This window comes from Mustela erminea, chromosome 6 (genome assembly GCF_009829155.1).
Source record: "Mustela erminea isolate mMusErm1 chromosome 6, mMusErm1.Pri, whole genome shotgun sequence".
NCBI lineage: Eukaryota > Metazoa > Chordata > Mammalia > Carnivora > Mustelidae > Mustela > Mustela erminea.
The window spans coordinates 127,096,928-127,121,789 of NC_045619.1; the positions used below are offsets into that span (position 1 = coordinate 127,096,928).

General features: G+C 42.8%; 1 protein-coding gene and 1 long non-coding RNA gene across 4 annotated transcripts; one reads left to right on the forward strand and one right to left on the reverse strand.

Moving 5' to 3' along the window:
* Positions 1-1,562: 1,562 nt before the first annotated feature.
* LOC116594335 lies at positions 1,563-24,655 on the reverse strand. Of its 3 annotated transcripts, XR_004287167.1 has the most exons (5): positions 24,391-24,655; positions 22,925-23,027; positions 22,601-22,730; positions 21,239-21,420; positions 1,563-1,741 (listed from the first exon to the last, which is right to left on the reverse strand). It is a non-coding gene; the product is annotated as an uncharacterized LOC116594335 (long non-coding RNA). The 3 variants fall into 3 exon arrangements; XR_004287165.1 differs by lacking the exon at positions 1,563-1,741 and having other exon boundaries at positions 19,949-21,420; XR_004287166.1 differs by lacking the exons at positions 1,563-1,741; positions 24,391-24,655 and adding an exon at positions 24,006-24,150 and having other exon boundaries at positions 19,949-21,420.
* Positions 14,949-17,893, forward strand: OTUD1 (OTU deubiquitinase 1). Its single transcript, XM_032349621.1, has one exon. The coding sequence runs from the start codon at positions 15,332-15,334 to the stop codon at positions 16,781-16,783; it is 1,452 nt and encodes a 483-aa protein (XP_032205512.1). The 5' UTR covers positions 14,949-15,331; the 3' UTR covers positions 16,784-17,893.
* Positions 24,656-24,862: the final 207 nt, after the last annotated feature.

The following is a 24,862-nucleotide window of genomic DNA, read 5'->3' on the forward strand; positions in this document are numbered from 1 at the left end:
AACAGGGCTTAACTATGATTACCAGTGCAAGTGAGGCTTTATGTGATGTGTGGACCTCAACTTTAGAGAACGTCATTTGACAGTGTAAACAAACAGGATACTTTTCGTTTTGAGAATATAGAGTTATTTGGGAAAAGTGGTTAAACTACAGAGTAGTTTTGAATATATTTGGATTATGTTTAATTTACATCCCCCATAGTGCTGTTTCGTGTTAACTTAATGATTCTGTGTGTGCGTGTGTGTATGCCTAATAAGGTAAGTGTGGAATTGGTGGGAAGGCGTTGGAAGAATGTTACAAATGTATACCTTGAATTATGTAAATATATATAAAGTCTTTGAGCAGACATGAAACTATCAGAATAGTATCTTTATACTGATAAGTTTCCTTTTTTTAAAATATTTTATTTATTTATTTGACAGACAGAGATCACAAGTAGGCAGAGAGGCAGGCAGAGAGAGGGAAGCAGGTTCCCTGCTGAGCAGAAAGCCTGATGCGGGGCTCGATCCCAGGACCTGAGCTGAAGGCAGAGGCTTAACCCACTGAGCCACCCAGGTGCCCCTATACTGATAGGTTTCTTAAAGGCATTGTTGAAACAGAGCTTCGAAAATTATCATGTTACTTTGTAAGCCATAGGCTGGACATGCTTCCAGAAGTGCCATTAAAAATATTTAGTAACCAATAGAATAGAAGCACTCATCAATCTGAAAGGACTCAGGCCACAGAGCTAGAGGCTCCCTGTTGGTTTCTGGGTGAAGAAGGAACCATAGATGTTAGAACAGCTGGGAAACCTCTGAAGTGGTAGGGTGTTGGCTGTTTACCAAGGAATATGGAACTATTTCAATATTTATTAGCAACCAGTATGCTTAGACCAGTAGGTATTGGCTTAATATTAGCAGTACATGTTCTTATTTTTAGGATGAATAGGAAGAGCTATATAAAGATGGCAAGATGATGGCAAGATGGTAGGCATCTGTATAAGCTACAGAAAAATGTGCTCAGAGAACACTGCATTTGAAAACAATCAGTAAATTTAACATCCTTCAAATAGACTTCTCTTCCAAAGAAAAATGAGTCAGAACCCCAAAACAGAACATAAGCAGAGCCCAAATTTTGAAAAGTGTAACATTCATCCTAATGGAGATGGATTGTGCTCAACATTGAAGGAAACATAGTTTTGGTTCTTCACTAAATAAGGGCATAAAATTGTCCAAATGAACTCTCCCATTTTCAAATATTTATTGAGCTCTTAGAATACACAGGAGCATTCGAGAGCAAAAGTAACACTCTCCTGGAACACCTGGCTGGCTTAGTCAGTGGAGTATGCAACTCTTGATCTCAGGGTCATGAGTTTGAGCCTCATGTTGCGTGTAGAGATTACTTAAAAAAAGAAGTAACATTCTCCTTGACAAGGACACCTTCCTGGTTCAAGTGTGATAGAGAAGAAGCTTGAAAGCAAAAATGTTTTGGATCTGCCACTTAAGGCCGGGTGATCTCGGACAAGTTCAAGTGTTGGTTAGTAATATGGGTTTGATTGCTTTCTTAGAGATTAACATAACAGTGGCTGACATAATATAAATTACTTTATATCTCTCACATTTAAAAGTCCAAGATGGCAGGAAGTCCAAGCTGATAGGCAGCTTCATGCGGTCATCTAAGAACTTGGGTTCTGCCATGCCGTAATAAGGTTGTGGTCTTATCTGCATTGTGGAAGCTGACTCAGCTCCACATCTGTCTTCCCGCCTGCTGGGAATGGGGGAAATATAGGTCAGTGGATGGCACTCTTTCAAAAGGTATGACCTATAAGTTACATACATCTATTCTAGTCATATTCCATTGATTATTATTGAATCACTTAGTCTTATTACCTGTTACCTATTACCAGCTATTACTTAGCTGCAAGGGAGGTTGAGAATTGTAGTCTCTAGCTGGCCAGCTGTGTACCTAGATGAAACCACGGAGGTTCTAATACTAAAAGGAAGAAGGAAAACATGGATGTTGGGAAACAATTAGTAGACCCTGACCCCTTTAACTACTTTGATCCTTAGTTCCACCTTTGTGAAATGCAGGGAGTTGTATTAAACAATAAGTGTATAGAAAGCCCCTAGCCTGGTGCCCAGCACAGGTTGGAATGCTCAACAATAATTAGTTCCTTCCCTACTGGTCTTCACGCAATGGTGGCCTGGTAGTGTTCATGGGATTCATGCTTACAGAGTGCCCAGCTAAGTGACAATACAGACCTGGTGTGAGCACAGCCATGTGGTGCCAGTCCTGTTACTGTTCCTCATTCTCTGCCACATCCAGGAAGACGTGCTCACAAGGTCTACTAGGGCACAAGGTTGACCGGTTTACCACTTTTATTAGTTCACAGGCTTTATGATTAAGTAATTTCTCCCTTGAGCCCCAGGATCCCTTTGTATTTTGATGAAATGAGTTTAATGACCTAAAGGAAGTTTCTCTAGGAAACCTGAAGGATCCCTTTGGGATCTAAGCTCTGAGGAAGAGCCTGGTACAAATCCCACATTGCCAGGCATTCAGCTCTTTCTCCCCCATGTTCTACATTCCTAAATATATCCCTAGGATCTAGGCTCCTCTGGGGACCAAGCTTTCTCTTCTATCCAGGTCCTAGGTTCCAGAGACCCTTTCTTTCTTTCTTTCTTTTTTAAGATTTTATTTATTTATTTGACAGAGAGAAATCACAAGTAGGCAGAGAGGCAGGCAGAGAGAGAGGAGGAAGCAGACTCCCTACCAAGCAGAGAGCCCGATGCGGGACTTGATCCCAGGACCCTGAGATCATGACCTGAGCTGAAGGCAGAGGCTTAACCCACTGAGCCACCCAGACGCCCCCGGAGACCCTTTCTATAAAGAAAAGTTCTCCATTCTTTCATCTCTTATTACCTAAAGGGGAAACACGGCTCTTTTCCTAATCCTATTTCCCTAATTTCTGTAATATTCTGTCTCCAAGATGGCCCCCAGCAGTCCTCACCTCACAGAGTTCACTTTCTAGCAGTCTGTTTTCACACTGAGTCAGAACTGACCTGTGTGATTCACAGATTACAGCGGAGATAATGGAGTGTGACATCAAGACCAGGTCATCAAAGTCATGGAAGCTTTTGCTTTGCTCCTTTTTTGAGCAAAAGGGAGGCGTGAGCCACCACGCCATAAAGACATGAGGAGCCTTTTGGGAAAAGCCCATGTGCCAACACCCAGCAACAATTAGCCACTCCTGGGAGCGAGCCAGCTTGGAAACAGATCCTCCAGTCCCAGGCAAGTTTTTCTTGAACTTGTCTCCCCCACCATTTGCGGCTGATTTTATAAACTACTAAGCCAAACTATTACTGCATTTATGTTCTATCCACACTATAAGAGATAATAAATGTGGGCTGATGCTTTAAACTACTATGTTTTGAGCTCATTTATTACACAGAAAAAGATAACTAATATACTACTGATCTTTATATTTGGGGGGGGATAGTCACGCATCTCTTGCCTCAAATCTTCCACTGTATTTGTTGTGCATTTTCCAGGGTGAATCATTATGATTCTTTAGTCCAGATGAGAGGGGTGCAAAGTAGTTCTGTACTGACAGATAATACAGATGCAATTGCAATCAGCTGTTAATAATAGTAAGTTTCTTTAGGAATTACTTCTTTTTTAATATATAAACTAGAGTGGATTCAAAGTTATGCATAGAGTTTTCTTGTTTAATTTATCCCGGTTTGTTTTCATAAATGGGAAGGAAAGACCTCTGTTGCAGGCTACAAGACAGAAGGACTCATGGCTCATACCTTGCCTCACCTACAAGAAACAGCTACAGTGCCTTGATAATAGTTATAGGATGGGGCCCTGGCTGGCTCATTCGGTAGAGCATGTAACTCTCAAGTTCTGAGTTCGAGCCCCATGTTGGGTAGAGAGATGCCTTAAAAAATAAAATAGCGGGGCGCCTGGGTGGCTAAGTGGGTTAAAGCCTCTGCCTTCGGCTCAGGTCATGATCCCGGGGTCCTGGGATCAAGCCCCACATCGGGCTGTCTGCTCAGCAGGGAACCTGCTTCCTCCTCTCTCTATGTCTGCTTCTCTGCCCACTTGTGAACTCTGTCTGTCAAATAAATAAATAAAATCTTTAAAAAATAAAATAAAATAGCTATAAAGGGCTGCCTGGGTGGCTCAGTCAGTTAAGTATCCAACTCTTGATTTTGGCTCAGATCATGATCTCGGGGTTGTGTGCTCAAGCCCCGAGTTGGGCTCTGAGCTGGGCGTGGAGTCTGCTTAAGATTCTCTCTCTCCCTTTCCCTCTGCCCCTCCCCCACTCACAAAAGAGCTGTAGGGATTAAAAAATTTACTTCCATATTTTACTTCCTCATATTACCCCTCCACCTACCGCCAAATCTCAGTATATACATGGGAGTGTAACACTTGTGAAAGTTACATATTCCAAAAGAGAGAGAGAGTGAGAATCCATTCTGAGAACACTCAGATTAAATTTCACATAAAAAACATACTTCTTAGGGCACCTGGATGTCTCAGTGGGTTAAGCCTCTGCCTTCAGCTCAGGTCGTTATCTCAGGGTCCTGGGATCAAGTCCCACATCGGGCTCTCTGCTCGGCAGGGATCCTGCTTCCTCCTCTCTCTCTCTCTGCCTGCCTCTCTGCCAACTTGTGATCTCTATCAAATAAATAAAAATCTTTTTAAAAATATTTAAAAACAAACAAACAAAAATACTTCTCCTGTATTGTCTCCATCTTTCCCATCCATAGTGACTGTCATAGCACGGACAGCATATATATAAGATCACTAAACAGACTGTGGGATGCCTAACCCAGGAATCCTGGTAATATTACAGGCATCAGTTATATAATTGAAACAATCATGTATTGGTATGTACAACTCATTAACACAGTCAGATAATCAGCTTGGCCATGATAGCTTCATGCACAAGATTCTGATTTCACAACATGGCTGCCCATCTTTAGGATCTAAAAATCCCCCCCCTTTTTTTTTCCTCCACCACTTTTCTTCCCAACTGTCTCTTTATTCCCAAGAGATTTTGTTTGTTTGTTTTCTTCTAGATGTATCTTTCAGGAATTCTAATGGAATGATAATATTGAGACCACTGAGTGAAGTGTTCAAACTTAACTGTGAAAGTGTGCATGTCTTTGTTGCCAACATCAGCTCTAATCACTTCACATGGAAGAAAAGCTTAAAATGACTACCTTTTGCTCTCCAAATCGTGAACATGTATGTCAGTAGGCTTAGGTTTCAGAGTCTTTTATCGGCTCTGCGTCGACTTCCCCAGAACCAGCCTTATTATTCTCCTGCCCCAGCATATTCCTTGTCCAGAAGAGGGTCTTCATTGTCTCATACCAGCCTGTGTCCTTTAGGACAAAACTAATCTCTTATCTCCTTAGTAACTTTGCTAGACCAAACAGACTGTAGCTACGATAGCCCTCAGTATTGATGGTACAACAGCATTTACTCTAAGTAGCTTTGAATACATTGCATAATGTCAGGAGGTGCAGAGACTTCCCCAGGCAAGTCAGAGGGGGGCTGGAACAAGCCCCCACGTTAACCCTCGGGGGGAGGCTCCATCACCCCACCAGTGCTCACACGGGCTCCACTCTTGCACAGATGGTGATGGTGACCCTGGCAAGAGAGGCTTTCCCCCATGCATCTGTTCGTTCCTGTTATTCTCTTCTGAATTTAAGTCCTGGGCGTGTGGGGTGTTTAATGGCTGGAGCCTTGGTCAGATACTGGACCTCATTTCACGGTTCTGGGAGAGTCAATCCAGTCTTCTCGCTGGAAAGGAGGGGCTCTTAACCAGATGAAAAGGATGTTTCAAAAGCTGCTGGGCAGGGACAAACATGACAAATGCCCTCTCTAGTCAGTAACTCTTAAAACCAGATGTGCTGTGTTTCATTTACTTTGAATGAAATTATGAGGATTAACTTATTCAGCTGCCATGATTTTATGTTATTATTTATTTATTTTTACATGTTAGTTAACACACAATGCCACAACCAAAATTTTAAATAGGATCTACTCTTAAAATTGTGACATCCAAAATGTCGTTAACCTCCCATTTAATTTTTTAGCATGGTTTTCTTCAATCCCAGACTCTTGTTTCTTCCTACATGTTTTTCTGTGTTTCCTCTGGGAAACTTACTCTAACTGAATCATCTTGTCCTTTTTTTGGAATTGTGGCTGGGCAGATAAAAGAAGGGATACCCTTGAGGCCTCCAACTCTGCTGCATATTTGGCTGCTAATTCTTTGAGCCCAGTCCTGCTATTTTATTCAGGCATTTATATTGAAACATTCTAAGAAACAATACTTTGGGGTATTACATGACCGAGTTACCTCATTTATACTATAAACTTTTTAAGGCCGTTTTCATATTGTTTCCTGTGGCATAAAGTCATTTAATTTCTTTTAAACTTTATTTGTTTGTTTATTTATTTATTTATTTGGTAATCTCTACACCGAATGTGGGGCTGGAACTCAACCGCTCCAAGGTCAAGAGTCACATGCTCTACCTACTGAGCCAGCCAGGCGCCCCAAAGTCATTTAATTTTGAGGTTGAGGGGCACCTGGGTGGCTAGGTCAGTTAAGTCTGGGTGGCTAAATTAGTTAAGTATCTGCCTTCTGCTGGGGTCACAATCCGAGTCCTGGGATTGAGCGCCATGTCAGGCTCTCTCTTTGGCGGGAAGCCCGCTTCTCCCTCTGCCTGCTGCTCCCCCTGTTTGTGCTCTATCTCTGTCAAGTAAATAAATAAAATCTTAAAAAAAAAAAAAGGTTGAAAGGAATTGTTGAGATCATTAAACCCTCATTTTTTTATATGAAATAAGGGCCGGGGAGATACAAAGATTTGTTCAAAACCAACCGTTTAGTTTTGAAGTTGAGGATAGAAACCAGAGCTTCTGATTCTAGCAGATACTAGCAAATTATAAGACTCATACGCCGAACATCAGAGATCTTAGATTTTCATGAGTATGACAGAGGAATGGATGCTTTAGGAGAAAATAGGGAAAAATATGAAAATAACTATTTTCTCTTCTGTCATTAATTGATGGGGTGACCCCACCTGCGATTTTGTCTAGGACACTTTTGGCTTATCCCTGACAACTGCGATAATTATTAAGAGGAACCCCTTTCACTCTTAAAAGTGTGCTGGAACATAAATTAACATACATAAAATTAACATAAAAAGGTTAGTTCGCTTAATGAAAAATTATATTGTCCTTCAATGATTCCATCTGCTCAGCAAATGTATCGAGGGAAAAGGGTCAGAATAAACTGTAAATACAATGATTAATCAGAGAAAAACTAGGGCCATAATTGTTTTCAAATTCCAAGTCACCACCATTGGTAGGCCATGAAATGAATTTGGGGTTATCATCAACATTTAAAATAAGGAATAGGGGTGCCTGGGTGGCTCAGTTGTTTAAGTATCTGAGTTTCACTCAGGTCATATTCTCAGGGTACTGGGATCAAGCACCATGTCAGGCTTCCTGCTCAGTGGGAAGTCTGCTTGTCCCTCTGTCTCTCTCTCCCCCAACTTGCGTGTGCACACTCTCTCTCTTAAATAAATAAATAAATAAAATTGTTAAAAATTAAAAGAAGGAATAGAAGAGGACGCATCTATGTAGTAAATATAAGCATCTTAGGAGACTTGTTTCAGTTCTACGTATATAGGCAGTAGAATACGTGGTCCCAACATCTGTTTCTTATTGTAGGTTGTAGTAAAAAGACAAGTGGAAAGCCACTGCATAAAGAAATCCAGAACTTAAACAACTCTAAAAAAGAAGATGGAAGTTCATCATAGTTTATACCACTTTGCAGTAAGCTACTAGATGAAATAGCTATATCAATAAGTTAACCAGAATTGACAGGCTTTGAGACCTGGTAAGGAATATTAAAATTTTCACTATAATTATAGAGTCAGAGGAAGCAATAATCACCTTAAAGCGTATATTCTTTAGTTATCTTCATATTTTAAGGTATAATTAAGCAGATAATACAATGCAGATCCACCTGCCACAAAAACTATCTGGCACTTACATACACCGTTATGCAAAGATATGACAAGATTTCTAAAAGACTTAAGGATAACTGATTTATTAAAATGCTATCAGCAAATAATGCATATATATATGTATATGTTTTTTTTTAAAGGTTTTATTTATTTGAGAGAGAATGAGCACGTGCAAGAGAGCATGAGTAGGAGAAGGGGCGGAAGGAGAGGGAGAAGCAGACTCCCCACTGAGCAGGGAGCTGGATGCAGGACTTGAACTCAGGTCCCTGGGATCATGGCCTGAGCTGAAGGCAGATGCTTAACCGACTGAGCCACCAGGTGCCCCTTTTATAACACATTAAAAAAAAAAAATAAAAAAGTAGCTTAATGTCTATCCTCCACTCTTTCCTTTTCTTACGTTTTGGCAATATAGTTCTATAATGGCTGGGCATTTTCACAATTGACCTCTTAGTAAAAAGGGTGTGTCTCCCAGCCTGGCCTTGAACCTCTGTGGAGACAGGGAAGAGTATGAAGGCGCCTCCCTGCTTCTCATTGGTCCCTAGGAGGGACGAGCCAGTGAGCCATCTTGCTACCTTGTTCACTTCTTTACGGTATTTAACTATGTAAACAAGGAAGATTGTGGATATTTAAAGTGTGGGCAAACAACCAGATGACTGAGTAATGTTAGAACCACCTTTGGCAACAGATTACAGCACTCACTGCATTGTTACTGTGTGTGTATATATGTTGTGTATGTGTGTGTGTGTGCACATGCACACACGCAGGCACCCTGTGTGTAATGCCTTGTTTTTGCTACTTTATGTTAAGCCCTTTATAGGCAGGGGCTTCTTAATCTATCCCAGCTTTTACAACAAAATACCGTAGGCTAGTGGGGATAGCTTGTAAACAACAGAAATTAATTTCTCATGGGTGGGGTTAAAAGTGGGGGGCAGTTTAAAAAAGGGGATGGGTTAAAAAAAAGAAGTTTATTTCTCGCGGTTCTGGAGGCTGGAAGTCTGAGATCAGGGTGCCAGCATGGTCAGATCTGGTGAGAGCCCCCTTTCGGGTCACAAACCTCTCATTGTGTCCTCACATTGTGGGAGGGGCCAGGGACCTCTGGACCCTCTTTTGTAAGGCACTAATCCCATTCATGAGGGCTCTACCCTTGTGATTTAAACTCTTCCACAAGTCCCCACCTCCTAATACCATCATGTTTGCAGGTTAGGATGTTAGGATTTCAACAGAGGAATTTCCGGGGGTTCACAGATACCCAAACCGTATTAGGAGCCCTAATCTTACATTTTCATTTCTACCTCTCCAACTAGCAGGCCTAGTTATTATTAAGAGGCCTAATCATATTAAGGCTATCAGAAGTAGGTAACAGAGCACAGAACAAGATATTTCTGGTTTAACTGCTCCTTTGCTAATATAATACCAGATCTGATGAACACAGTTCAGGGAACACCTGAGGTGTCTGGGCTCCTCCCCTTCATGCTGGAATGATTCAAAGCTGTGTGTGGGAACCGATTATTCTGTTCAGATTATGTCATCTGAACCTCCCTGTGAATACCAGGCCTGGCTTTCCTTCTGTTCTCTCAATAGTCCATTGAATCCGCAAGAAAAATGCCATTGCGTGAACAGGGACCTGAGCCATATTGCTAGTCACTAGGGGAACTGTTGGACTATTTATCAAAAGGGTCAGCACATTTTCCAAGCCTAAGCTTGGGAAATGATTACACATACTTCCCAGACTTCTCTCCATTCCTTGTCCTATTTCTCTTTTCCTATAAAAAGCAAAAATCTTCCTCATATTATAAAAAACAAAAAAAAAAGCAAAAATCTACTGATTACTTGGTCTAGTTATCCTGAATTAATTTAGATTTCCTGGAGTTATAAGATCAGTTAGATAACGGGATTTTCAGTGATACTAATAAATACAATTTCAGAAGAGCTATAATGTGTAAATAATTAAGAGAAGCTTCCACTGTTGCCTGGAAATTTCACTTCTAGCCAGTGGCATGTCAGCAGCAGTAAATGTGCTGGGGAGAGCACACTGAGCTGTTTGCATGCTATGTTGCCCTTTATTTATTTATTTGTTCACTTTAAATTGTCAGTATAATAGAATGAATATATGTCAACCCACACAATATTTCCCAAGATGCCTGCCTTCGTTGCTTAAGTTCCATTTTTCCTTGACAATATTTAGAAAATATTTATTGAGAGCCTGCTGTGTCTCAGGCACTTTTCAGAATTTTTCAACAACGTTCTACATATTTTAAGTTTGGTTGTTTCTATATATGGTTAAGTTGGAACATATTTCCATATGCCTTGTGAGTATTAGTTCCCAATAACTGTTAGTTGAACAGAATGTAAAATTATTTGTTATACCAAGATGATTAAATAAAAAGTTTAAGACAAAAACAAAATTATAAATTCAAATAGCCCAGCTTTTCAAATATCCTTTCACCTGGCCCTAAATAATTTGATTTTAGTAAGCTTCAACTCCTTGATATCATCTTAACAATTACACTTAAGCTGCCATACACGTACCATGAATTTGTCAGAAAAACCATTAAGGTATGTGAAATGGGTGACTCCTAGTAGGCTTTTTAAGAACAGATTTATTTAGATGTAACTCACTACCATAAAATCCATCCATTTAAAATGTTCAACTAACTGTTTCTTAGTATATTTCCAGAGTTGTACAACCATCACCATAGAAAGCATTTCCAATACTCCAAGTAGAAATCTACTCCCACTGGTAGTCCCTCCCAATTTGCCCTTCTCCCCAGTCCTTAGCAACAACTCATCTATTTTCTATCTCTGTGGATTTGCCTATTCTGGATATTCGTATAATGGAATTAGGTGACACATGTGGCCTTTCATGTCTGGCTTCTTTCAGTTAGAATGTTTTCAAGGTTCACCAATGTAGTACCATGATTCTTTTTATGGTTGAATATTTCATTGTGGATCTCCCATATTTTGTTCATCTACTCATAAACTGATGGATACTGGGTCCTTAGCACTTTTTGGGTATTGCAAATAATGCTACCATGACAAAGTTGACTTACAAGTTTTTGTGTGGACATAGGCTTTCATTTCTCTTGGTTATATAACTAGGAGTGGAATTGCTGGATCATGTGATAATTCTTTGTGTAACCTTTTGAGGAACTGTTGTTTTACAAAGGGTCTGAACTTTATAAGATGCACAAGCAATGTATAAGGGTTCTGTTTCCTCCACATTTTTGTCAACACTTGCTATTGTCTGATTCTTTTAAATTAGAGTCATCCTCATCAGTATAAAGTCTATCATCTCACTGTGGGTTTTGATTTGCATTTCCCTAATGATTGGGTTTTTTTTTTTTCATTGCTATCTGAATATTATCTTTGGAGAAATGGCTATTCAAATTATTTGACTATTTAGGGGCACCTGAGTGGCTCAACCTTAAGTATCTGCCTTTGGCTCAGGTATTGATCCCAGGGTCCTGGGATCGAGCCCCGCATCTGGCTCCCCTCTCCCACTCCCCCTGCTTGTGTTACCCCTCTTGCTGTCTATCTCTCTCTGACAAATAAATAAATCTTTTAAAAAAAATATTTGACTATATAAGAACTGGGTTATCTTTTAATTACTGAATTCCAGGACTTCTTTACATATCATTTACATACGAAGTGCCTTGTCAGATACATGATTTGTAAATATACTCCCTCACTCTACACTTTGTTTTTACACTTTCCCTGTGGCATCCTCTGAAGCACAAAGCTTTTAGTTTTGATGAAATCCAATTTATTTTTTCTTTTGTCATTTGTGCTTTTGGTGTCACATCTAACAAATCACCACCCTCCTCCCTCAATCCAAGGGTCCTGGGATTTCCCAATTTTTTAAAAAAGATTTTATTTATTTACTTGACAGACAAAGATCACAAGTAGGCAGAGAGAGAGAGAGGAAGAAGCAGGCTCTCTGCTGAGCGGAGAGCCCGATGCGGGGCTTGATCCCAGGACCCTGAGATCATGACCTGAGCTGAAGCAGAGGCTTTAACCCACCGAGCCTCCCAGGCGCCCTGAATTTCCTAGTTTCATCTAAGGATTTGATAGTTTTAGCTCTTACATTTCATCCAGTTTGAATTAACTTTTGTATATGTCGTGAGGTAAGGGTCCAGCTTCCTTGCTTTGCATGCAGATATCCAGTGGTCTCAGCACCAGTAGCTGAAAAGACTATTCTTTCTCCCACTGATTAGTCTCGACCCCCTGCAAAATCAGTTGACCATAAACATAGATTTTATTTCCGGACTCTATTCCACTGATCTCTATGCCAGTACCACATGGTTTTGATGGCCATTGCTTTATTTATTTATTTATTTATTTTTAAAGATTTTATTTATTTATTTGACACAGAGAGAGAGATCACAAGTAGGCAGAGAGGCAGGCAGAGAGAGAAAGGGGGAAGCAGACTCCCCGCTGAGCCCGATGCGGGGCTCGATCCCAGGACCCTGAGATCATGACCTGAGCCGAAGGCAGAGGCTTTAACCCACTGAGCCACTCAGGCACCCCATGTCTATAACTTTAGAGTAAGGCTTTTTTCTTAAGATTTAACTTACTTACTCATTTATGTATTTACTTATTTATTTATTTACTTGTTTATTTTAGAGAGAGCAAGAGCATGCAAGGGGAAGGATGGGGGAAGGATGGGAGAGAGGGAGAGAGAATCTCAGAGTCCTCACTGATCGTGGAGTCTGTTATTGCTTGTCTGGTTACTATCCTTTGGTTGGTAGTTGCTAAAATTTCCTGTTTTTCTTGCCTATTCTGTAATTTTGGTTTAGAATCCCATTTTCCTAAACATCTGCCAATTTTCTTCACAACACCAAAATATGCTAGGCAGATGATCTTCCAGGATGGAATCATCAGGAATTCTTTTCAGATGGAGTATCAAGGAATTGGATTTGTCCTTCTCTTTCCTACCCTCATGCTTTGCTAGCACTTGCAAGGAGTTGCCTTCTCTGGACTCTCTAGGGCAAAAAACAACTGCCATTTCTAAGACTGGAAATCATTCCGGCTTTGACCTCCCTTAGGTATCATTTCCCCCAGGGGAAGACTTTCCAGATTGAGATATAGAGTGGACACAGATTCCATCGTGAATATGCAGTCTTGGACAGCCCACCACACCCTCCCCCCAATCCCGCAAGATAAAATGGGGGAAAAAAGAACCTTCATGTATGTTAAAATTTTGTATTTTCATATTTTTGTTTATATCCTTCTGTTCCTAATTTGGTACATTTTTTCTGTTTACCACAACCTGTTAAAATGCATCTTGCTTTAGTACTTAAATGGAAGTTTCCTTATCTCCCTCCAGGTTCCTGTTATACTAGCTCTACTAGGCACATAATGGGTACTTAGTAAATATTATTTGAGATGTATTTTATTAATTGTCCTGTCTTATGTTTTAGAACAACCAGCTACTGAAAGGCTAAAGGCAGACCTCGGTGTAATGTTTAAGACACAGAATAACAGATCCTCCCTCAAAAGCAATAATGAAATCGAAGTAATCTCCCTTTTCTAGATAGCCAGGGGGACTACTAGATCCCAGCTGGGTAGTCACCAGAAGTTTGTATTTCCTCCTTAATGATTTAAGGAACAGGTTGGAATGACCTAAGCAAAAGGCTAAATGCTGGGATCCTGCCTGTCACGGATGCCCCACCTCTGCCATGGCAAATTAAAAGCCATGGCCAGGTGGCCAGCGTCAGGAGACTGGGATCCCAATTCTGGTTTCTGCAGACTGAAAGCCCTTGGGAACTCATTCTCCGTTAATTACTTCATTCAGTAAAATATTAGCTTTAACTCTACGCCAGGTACAGTGCTAGGGGATGTCACCCAAACAGCAAACAGGACAAAGTATTTTCATTTCAAGGACTTTACACGTCAACGAAAGGTTGTGTGTGTGTGTGAAGGGGGGCGCTTCCACACCGTAGCTTACAGCTATTTCCCCATTTCTTAAAACGGTGGGATAGCTGCCAGGTTCAATTTGAACGTTTAGGGCCTGTTACTTGCAAGTGGTTAAAACTCAGAATACAGCAAAAGCTGCCCGCTTCTATAATATGAGTACATGGTTCATCCTATGAATACTTTTTCCTTTACAGAGAGGGTACAACTAACACAAACACAGTGGGGCTTAACTCTTTTCAGTATTCTACTCGGTCTCCATGAGCAGCACCTGACTCTGACCTATGGTTAGCGGCTACACCGATCTTCCAAAGGCCCGATGTGGTTAAGCATTTGGTGTTTCGAAAGGCTGTTTGCAAGGCTTCCTTCGCCCAAGTCATGCGTTCGCTAGTCGACACGGGACAGGGGTGCAGAAAAGTTGCTTTCGGTTGAGTAGGGTAGCAAGGTCTTGGGGAGGACGCGAGGCGTCACGCTATTTTAACATTTTAATCCAAAGAACTGAAATGAAAAGTCGGCGGTGGGGCCATGGCCCTGCAGAGGGCATGCAGGTTTTAAGGCAGCGCTCCGTCCTCCATAGCGAACCCGGAAGCTTCCTCCGGAATGCACGCTGTCAAAGCGGTGTAGCTTCCCCGGGCAGTGCCCATCCCGCCCCCAGCGCAGCAGCAGCGCAGAATGGCGCAGCGCCGTAACCCGCGGCTCAGAGCGGAAAGCGCGGGACGGCCGCCGCCTCCCCACCCGCAGCTTCTAGAACCGCCTTAACCGCGCTGGCTGCCGCGCCGCAGCGATCTCCCGCCCGGGCCCCACCAGCGCGCCCGTTTCGCTCCCAGCGCCGCGGGCCACGCCCGTGACGTCCGCCGAACGGGCCGGGGGGCGGGGCGTGGGCCGGGGGGGCGGGGCGAGCCCGCGCTGTTGAATGGGGCGCCGCGACGAGCCGCACATTCCAGCGGGCCCACGTGACGCGGCCGCGCTGCCTGAGGTAAACAACCGCGGCCCCGCCTCCCGGCCCCTCCGCGCGCCCTGCACTGCTTCTCGCCGGCGGGACGCGCTCCAGCGGGGCGGGCGGCTTTCTCCGAGAGTCCCCAGCGGCCGCCGCGGTCGGAGCAGCGGCAGCGGGCGCGGCGCCCCGGGTCTGCGGGCCGAGCGCGCCGGCAGGGGTCGAGCGCGCGTCCCCTCCCCGCCCCCACCGCGCGTTGTGGCGCAGCAGGAATTTGGCGGGGACCCGGGCGCTATTTGCGGCTCTTGACGCGCCGGCGGCCGGTGGCCCTTCGGTCATTTCTATTCTAGGGGCACTGGGTCATCGCGCCCGGCCTGCCCCCTCCGCCGGGCCCGGAGGGTGTGTCCCCCTCACCCGGGCTCGCCGCGCCTATAAGGGGCCGGAGCGGCGGGCAGGGACATGCAGCTCTACAGCAGCGTCTGCACCCACTACCCAGCCGGGGGACCGGGTCCCACGGCCGCAGCCTCCGCTCCCCCAGCCGCCGCCGCCGCCGCCGCCGCCGCCCCCTTCAAGGTCTCTCTGCAGCCCCCGGGACCCACCAGCGGCGAGCCAGAGCCCGAGACCGGTGAGTGCCAGCCTGCCGCGGCCGCCGAGCCCCGAGAAGCTGCCGCCGCCCCCGCCGCCAAGATGCCCGCCTTCTCCTCCTGCTTCGAGATGGTGTCCGGGGCCGCCGCCCCCGCCTCGGCCGCTGCCGGCCCTCCGGGCGGGTCCTGCAAGCCGCCGCTGCCGCCGCACTACACGTCCACGGCGCAGATCACCGTGCGGGCCCTGGGCGCCGACCGGCTCCTGCTGCACGGGCCCGAGCCCGGCGCCGCGGCCCCCGCCGCTCAGCGCGGCCGCTGCCTCCTGCTGGCCCCGGCGCCGGGCGCCCCCGTCCCGCCGCGCCGGGGCTCCTCCGCCTGGCTCCTGGAGGAGCTGCTGAGGCCCGACTGCCCCGAGCCCGCGGGTCCGGACGCGGCCCGGGAGGGTCCCGACAGAAACTTCCGACTGAGCGAGCACCGCCAGGCCCTGGCCGCCGCCAAGCACCGAGGCCCCGCGCCGCCCCCGGGGAGCCCGGAGCCCAGCCTCGGGCCGTGGGGCGAGGAGCACCCGGCGGAGAGGAGCCTCCGGGGCTGGGAGAAGGTGGGCGACCGCAGCGACCCTCCCGGCGCGGACGAAGCACGGCGGCCGGACCCGGAGGCGGAGGCGCCCCCGGCGCGGAGCGGCGAGGCGGTCCCGAGCGCCGCTGCCGAGGCAGTGATCGTCTCCAGGTCGGATCCCAGAGATGAGAAACTGGCCCTGTACCTGGCGGAGGTGGAGAGGCAGGACAAGTACCTGCGACAGAGGAATAAGTACCGATTTCACATCATTCCCGACGGCAACTGCCTCTACCGCGCGGTCAGCAAGACGGTGTACGGAGACCAGAGCCTGCACCGGGAGCTGAGGGAGCAGACGGTGCATTACATTGCCGATCATCTCGACCACTTTAGCCCCCTGATTGAGGGCGACGTGGGGGAGTTCATCATCAATGCTGCTCAAGACGGGGCGTGGGCCGGGTACCCGGAATTGCTGGCCATGGGGCAGATGCTGAATGTGAATATACATTTAACTACTGGAGGGAGGTTGGAGAGCCCTACGGTATCTACCATGATTCACTATTTGGGCCCAGAGGATTCCCTAAGGCCTAGTATTTGGCTCAGTTGGCTCAGTAATGGACATTATGATGCGGTGTTTGATCACTCCTACCCCAACCCAGAGTATGACAATTGGTGCAAACAGACTCAAGTGCAAAGAAAACGCGATGAAGAACTTGCCAAATCCATGGCCATATCCCTCTCCAAAATGTATATTGAACAAAATGCATGCTCTTGAAGTGTCTGAAAACGTACACCCTGGGAGAATTGCATACATAATGTGTTGGGAGAATTATGAACTCTAATCAGGGTAATAGCACTTTCAAACTTCTAGTAGATTTACCATAGGTGTAATGCCTTAATCATTTTTTTGAATGTTTTCTCCTCAGAGCTGAAGGTTGCTGGGCACCTAAATGATGTTTCATGATGGCTTTGGGTGATCCTACTGCTATTTATAATTTGCTGTATAAAGTTGGCACTACTTAATTTGCAAGCTAGTTTCTCACGGTGTAAATTTGTTCATTCCTGGTAATCTGTTTTCTATAAAAATGTATTTTTGCACAACATTTTTAAAAATTGGTGTAACTTCATCTATGACGTGTTCCATTTTGACAAACAGCTTTCCAGCATAAATCCAGAGAAGTGCTTTATATGAAGTTTATTCCTTTGGACAGACTTTGTGATTTAGTAGTTATTTTATGTTCGATTTGGATTTCATGATCCTTAGATAATTATTTCAAATGGATATTGATGCATTTGTGTTACCAGATGATTGGCCCATTCCATTTTAATGAAAAACAGGTTTGTTTTGGAAATCATTATTTTTCTAGAAATGGTCAACCTTTTAAAGAGAAATATTTAAGGGAAGGTTGTGGGAAGAATTTTCTTTAAGGGATAGTACCAGGTCTTACTTGAATGAGTCTGATATTTGCAGATGGCAGTGTGATGACTATTCTGTACTTTGGTTGGCATTTAGAGTAGATTGTCTGGTGCTCTGAATTGTTTTTATTTATATTTGTCATTTTGTTATAAAAGGATTTTAACTTTGTGACAAGATAAGCCTCCTGCTGCTTGTATTCAACTAAGATTTAAAAAAACTACTAGCATAAATGCCTCAAATCAACCTTGGCAGTTGTTCTATAGCAGGAGAATACTGTCTTAATATTTTATTCCTTTTAAATTCTTTCAAAAGGCAAAATAGAATTGCCCTGTATTATGTACAAATAAAAATGTCTGTAAACAAATCTTGTATGGTTTGCTGGGTCAAACAATGTTCTCAACCTAAAATCTATCTCATTTCCACTTTAACTACTAGTCATATTTATTAAGTACTGCAGTTTGTACTTTTTTATTTTGTAACATTTTGTGATTTTTTTGTACAATACTGTATTTGTACAATAGAGCGATTCTCAGCTGATGGAATGAATGAATAAAATGCGTAATTTTACTTTTACAATGTCTCTTTGGCCAAGGTGGTTTTTCAATTAAGAAGTGACACTTGTAGGAGCATCTCTTACGTGTATACATTTTTATTTCCTGTGTAAAGATGTCATGGAATTCTGAGGGGGATTTCTTAAGTTCTCACATGAACAGGGTAGGATAATCATTAGTAATTTCAAAGGATAAGTCTTAGTTAACTATACTTCAAAGGAGTAACTCAGGACATTGCTCTCGTTATTTCCAATGCTAATTCCTGTTTAAAACTAGAGTACCGTGGCTAATAAACAGAGAGATGCAAGTATTGTGTTAACCAGCACAGCGTTTAAGTATCATAGTTTTGTGTTTCACTTACTCTCAGCACAGATTTAAATGTTTCAGAGGGTGACCAAAACAGTGTTGTTGTAATTTTTATCTAGTCTGGCATCTTGAGACCATGTGAATCTCTTAATTTTGAGATGTGTTAATGGATTTAGTGGGTAAGTACACCTGTAGACATAATCTGAGTACCTTGTTTATTGTAGAATAAAAACAGCTAGTTCGGATGTTTTACTTTACAGTTGGTAGTTCATATGTTTATATTTCATGGTTATAGACACATTTGAACTTGAGTTCATCCTTTAACCACATTTTTGGAAGAATGCCATTAATTATCAGGACAATTTCCTTTAAATGTTAATTAGTGAATTTCTTTTAGATGTTAGCTAATCATGCATCTCTTTATTTGGGGTAAGAAGAGGTTTACTTCATGGGTTCACTGAGTAACTTGGGAAAGAAATTATTTTATTTGAATTACCTGTCTAAATATGCTGCTTTCCTTCTTTATTTAGACATGTATAAAATTTGGGCATGCTTAAAACTTAACACAAATGGATAGACCAATTAGATAGAATTTCCCAAAAAGCCATCTAGAAGTTCATTGCTGTTTTGAAGAAACAAATTCTGGGTTCTGTTTCATTTTCGAATTAAAATCCCAAGTCCTTGATTTAGATTCTCAAGGGTGGTATGTTTAAAAAAATGTAATGAATCCTAAGGTGGTACTGCATGGCAGCATGTTTTTTTAGTTGTCTTGCCTAAGAGGTTTTTATGTCTTAATGTCCTCTTCCTATGGCTTGATTTTTTGAAGAGAAATACAGTATTGGCCACTCCCTTAGGCTCACTATGTATTCTCTACTACAGCACCAGCTTTATGTATGAGCAGCAGTCCTGGATCACTGAAGATGAGCAGGTGAAGAGCTGGAAATGTGGTTGACTCTTAACTTCTTTTAGCAAACAGATTTTACTAAACAGTTTCTTCCTTCAGATACTCTTTATAGCAGCCAAGAGGCTCAAAACTGTATGAAGCAAACACCTGATGGCTGTGAGCTAAAGTCTCTTTAGTGTATTCCCTTCCCCAGAAAGTATGAGGAAGGAGGATAAAAATCTCTAAGTCAATCCAACTGTGGTTTTAGGGAAATTAGTGTGAAAATCACACTATTAACTTGAAAATTTTACTAAGGTGGTCCATGGATAAAAACTGATACAAACCTGGGTGGCTCAGTTGGTTGGACGACTGCCTTCGGCTCAGGTCATGATCCTGGAGTCCCAGGATCGAGTCCCGCATCGGGCTCCCAGCTGCATGGGGAGTCTGCTTCTCCCCCGACCTTCTCCTCGCTCATGCTCTCTCTCACTGTCTCTCTCTCTCAAATAAATAAATAAAATATTTAAAAAAAAAAAAAAGGCAAAAAAAAAAAAACAAAACAAAAACCGGCAAAAAACTGATACAAACCACTATTAATGTGATTTTTTAAAACAACTGTTTCTTTCTTTTTTTTTTTTTTAAGATTTTATTTATTTATTTGAGAGAGAGACAGTGAGAGAGAACATGAGCGAGGAGAAGGTCAGAGGGAGAAGCAGACTCCCCATGGAGCTGGGAGCCCGATACGGGACTCGATCCTGGGACTCCGGGATCATGACCTGAGCCGAAGGCAGTCGTCCAACCAACTGAGCCACCCAGGCGCCCCAACAACTGTTTCATTTTTAAAAATTAAATGGCATAATACTTATACATTTTGGCAAAAACCTAGTTTCCTGACCCTTTAGTTCACTTTCCACTCATATTTCTCTAAGATAAGAAAATGTACTCATTTTCATGTTTAATTGGACTAAGCAGTAAACCTACTGATGAGGCCCAGAAGGATATGTACATATGATTCTTTTTTTTTTTTTTACATGTGATTCTTTTAATTACATTTTTTTGAACTTGTAGTCCATGTGTTTCATATGCTAAAATTTTCATTAGGTGGAAAGGCTTTCTTCAGATACCATATTCTGTAGAGGAGGGGAGATGCCTTAGGAATCCTTGAACATCAGAATTGGTTAGCCTCAACTTGGGTAAATAGTCCTTATGCTGCAGTGTTTTCTTTGTACTTCTGTATTTTTTAAAAAATGGATCTTGAGCTAATCACACTGCTTCATTAAAACTTATTTTGTTTTCCCTCTTTTTCTAAAAGGTGAGAAAGTTGAGCTCTTAGAATGTTACCATGGTATTCAGTGTGCTCATATGGAGGAAAAGCGTTACAGAATAAAAATAGATTAAAACCTTTGGACATTTGGTAATTAAATATGCTGGTAAACATACTGGTAAATTCAAGTGTATATTTCAAATGTGTAACGTGTTCACAATTAACACTTGTTTGTCACATGAAATTTTTAGTCCAGACCTTATTACTATTTTGACATTCTGGGAGTGTCTATAACCATCTCAAAGAGGCACCAAAAAACTGGATGGCGTTTAATTCAGTTTCATTCCCTAAATATACTAAGTACAGTACACATGAACTATATATTATGTTCCCTGTTGGATCCCCTAGTTCCAACCCAATAACTAGCGGAATAAACACTCAGTACATACTTGCTGAATGAACAACGAATGACTTGAAGGAAATAGTGAGCTTTGGGAAATACTTATTTGGTGGATGTGAAATCAAATAAAAATAACTGGAGTTGACAATTACTGGGAATTACCACTGACTGACAAAGTAATTCCAAGCATTTTAAAGAGAAGTAGTGTTATGGAGAGGCAGTAAAGTCTGTAATGAAAAAAACAGATTTGAAACCCAAAAGTTGAATTTGATTCTTTGTGTCGTCTTCCAAACATCTTGAGAACTAAACCAAGAAACATTATTTAAAAATCGAACTTCCATTAACCTGAAGTGACAGTAAAAGTGTTGCTTCGCCTGAAGGGACTTGCTCTGACTTTAGGGGTTGCACCTACCTCAAGTCCAGTCTGCAGAAATTCCTGGTTCTGCTGTTTCCTTTCTCCAGCCCGGTTGGGAAGGAAATGCTGGACTGATTTCAAGCAAGCTTAGGACTGTTGTGTTCAACAGCACAGGCAGCAGGCTTACGCCATTGGTCAGTGGGGCGTGGACAAGGCCCGCAAATCAGATCCAAACAGAGCTATTGGGGGAAAAGAGGCAGTGTTATTACCTCATGCTGTAAATTAGGTCAGCGACAGTTATTCTACAAGGAGAGGTCAGAGAGAGAGTTCACTGTCATCACATAAAACCCTAGCTAGCCTGGTTTTCATAAGTGAGTTTTCTAATTGAACAGTCCATTTATGTGTAAAAGATAAAGCAAAACTGCTTTTGATAAAATTCTTTTAAGAAGCAATCTATGGTGCACTGATTTGCCTTTGTAAAATAACTGAATATAGTTTAATCTCTCTTTAATGACTGAGGGCTTTCCCGATGGCCTGGCTGGATGGCCCGGAAGCCTTGGCAGATTGCTTTGTAGTTTAAAGGACCTCAGAGCGCTAGGACTGTTCTCTTTGTGTTTTATTCTTTTCCAGTCTCCTCCCTACAGCCCATCATGATTTCCTAGGTTGTCTTAAACACACCAACAAGCGTGCTTGTCAGAATTGACTCTAAGATCACAGGAAATGGGTTTCTAATTTGAGACTAGGATGCTCTGCTATGAGGAACGTGTATAAGCTTTCGTTTTTGGTCAACGAGACAGCTTTTTTTTTTTTTTTTTTTTTTTTTTTGCTTTCATCTTTGTCTTTTTTGCATTCTGTGGTGGTATCCTGGAAATGGTGAGTTTGTCCAATTAAGGGACTTCTGAATGTATGCAGTGCTGCGTTAAAAACAAGACAGCGGGAGGTTATCTATCAGTCCTCAAAACTGTGCTTGACTTGCCATTGCCTGGCTAATACTTTGCGCTTCCTCTGGGCCATACATAATCCTTTTTAGTAGGTACCTGCCAGTGCCTGTCTTTTGCTTTTCCTATTTAGTTTTCTGGTTCACCAAGATGGGCTAATTATGAGGTCATCGAAGCATCAGTTCTTCATCGAAGACTCCAAATTCCAGTACACATAGACAGGTCTAGTAGAAACATGACTTCTGTCTTTTGAACTCCTCCTGTATACTCCCATAATGAATGTGCGTTATGTCTCCACTGGGTAAATGTAGACTCTGTGCTTGTATTTCGTAGATTATCAAGGTACAAAAGGGTGGTGTGCAAAGTAGGTAATTGTAAAGGAAATTTATACCAGTGGGTCGTGTAACACCTGTGCAGCCAATTTGTAAAATAAACTCAAATAAAGCCTTCAGTTCTAAGGACCAACAGGAGATATTCTCACCTTTTGTTTCTTACAGTGAAATTTGACCTGTCGTGGTGATGTAATAGGAATGAAGAAGTGGGAGAACATCGTGAGGAACTTCTTAGCTGTCACTTCACTGTCTTTGTCATCTTGCTGAAAAGTGCCAGACCTCGGGGGAGTTAACAGATCTTTTTACTTAAAATCTAAACAACGCTCCTATCTCAATAAACAGTAGATACCTGAAACGGAAACCTCAATCACTGCATAGTCTACAGAATTCTAGGACGGAATTAGAAGAGAGATTGAAGATGTGTGTTGAACTTTTCAATATACAGTCATTTCCTCTGACAGATTTTTCATTACCTCTCCACAGCATTGATAGTGGCTGTTGGCGGAAGTCAGTGCTGCTCAGAAGTGTGGCAATTTGCAGAGAGATGGCTGGACGGGTTTAGAAAGCAACAGGAACCTACAGGAATAGACAGTGTGATTTTAATAGTTAAGCTATGCTTCTAACAAGTTTATTTCTCTTTTCACTTGACTGTTCCCAAGGGAGCAGGCCAGCCTGGTGGGGCAGCTGTGCTCGGAAGAAGACACATCCCCCAGGACCCTGTCACTGTGAGAGAGTTCAAAGCCAGGCCACCTCCCTGCCCATCCCATGCCTCCTAGAAAGAGCACGCACACCCTGAGGTGGCACGTTTCGCTTCTGCTCTCGTCCCTTGGCCCGAATTTTGTCAGATGGTCTTATCTAACTGGGGAATATCATCCAGACTGTTCCAGGAAGAAGGGTAAATGGATTTTTGGCAGGAAAATAGCAATCTTCTCCAAATCTTTATTCGTCAGGAATGGGTTAGGGTGAAAATATCTCTAAGAAGAAAATGCTAGTTTGGAAGTATCTGGGAATAAAGGGAATAAAATACGCCTGAACTTGTTTCACATTACGAAGAGACAAAAGTAGGATTAATAGTTGCCACAATTTTGGGTTCCTTATCAGCTCCTCAACAAAGCGTCTGCCACAGGTTAAATATATACATATGCAGAGCCCTCCTCATTTTGAGAAGGCTGATATTTTTCTATTTCCTTTCCATTCTTAATTGTTCCCTAGTATATAGAAATATCTTGAAAATCTGGCCTTTGACACAAACCCTGGTTTTCTTCAAAAAGAACAATATGAAACTTTTTCCTCTTAAGTTTTTATAGATCTTGCTTCTTTCGGATATTGCTGGTTTTACCTCTCTCCCTTTCTCTATTTTCTAATTATTTTTTATTTACATTGTCCTCCTTGGTTTTCTTTTAGAAAATTTGTATGGGGTCTACTGCGCTTAAAGGAAGGTAGTCTTTACTAAGTTTTACTAAGTTGGTGATTTTACTAATTTACTCAGCCTTTAAAAGAAAATGTCTAAAGCTCACCTCATCCAGTAAAGAAGGGGGGGAAAAAGCCCCATACCACCAGGGGGTTCTTGTGGGCTAGAAGCTCCATAGAAGTATCATTTAAAGATGAGGTTTACAAGCAGGGCTCCTGGGTGACTCAGTCGATTCAGCGTCTGACTTCTGCTGAGGAAGTGATATCGAGGTCCTGAGATGGAGCCCCAGGTCCTGTGTCCAGCTCTCTGCTCGGCGGGGAGTCTGCTTCTCCCTCTGCCCTTCCCCCTGCTCGCTCGCTCGCTCTCAATAAATAAAATCAAAATAAATAAAATCAGGTCAAAATCTGTAAAACAAACAAAAGATGAGGCTTACCTTCTGTATAACTCTTGTAACTCTTACCCACTTTCTTAGGGGAATCCATAAGAATCCTAAATGGGTCAGAGCAGCCAACTGTAAGCATAACTTACCCCAAAGATGGTCACTAAATTTCTTGTCAAGAAGGTGGCCCTCCTGGTTGAGTCAGGGCAGCTGTATTACAAGCATAGCCTCGGCACGGACTAATCGAAAGTAACTGATGATGTAGGGGAGCCTGGGCGCTCGCTCGGTTAAGTGTTTGACTCTTGATTTCGGCTCAGTTCATGATCTCAGGGTTATGAGACTGAGCCCTGCATGGGTCTCCACGCTGGGCGAGGAGTCTTCTTCAGATTCGATGTCTCCCGGCCGCTCTGCCCCTCCTCCCTCTCTAAAAAAAAAAAAAAAAAAGAATTGATGTAAAGAAAGCCATAGTTGATGGAAGTGTCCATATCCAAATTATTTGTCTGGCTGGCTACTGAAATGTATTGTCACAAGAGAAGGATAGTTGTCTGTACGATGCTTAGAGAAAAGAGAGCCAAAGAAAAATACATTAATTAATGTGGCTGCATTTATCTAGATAAGAGA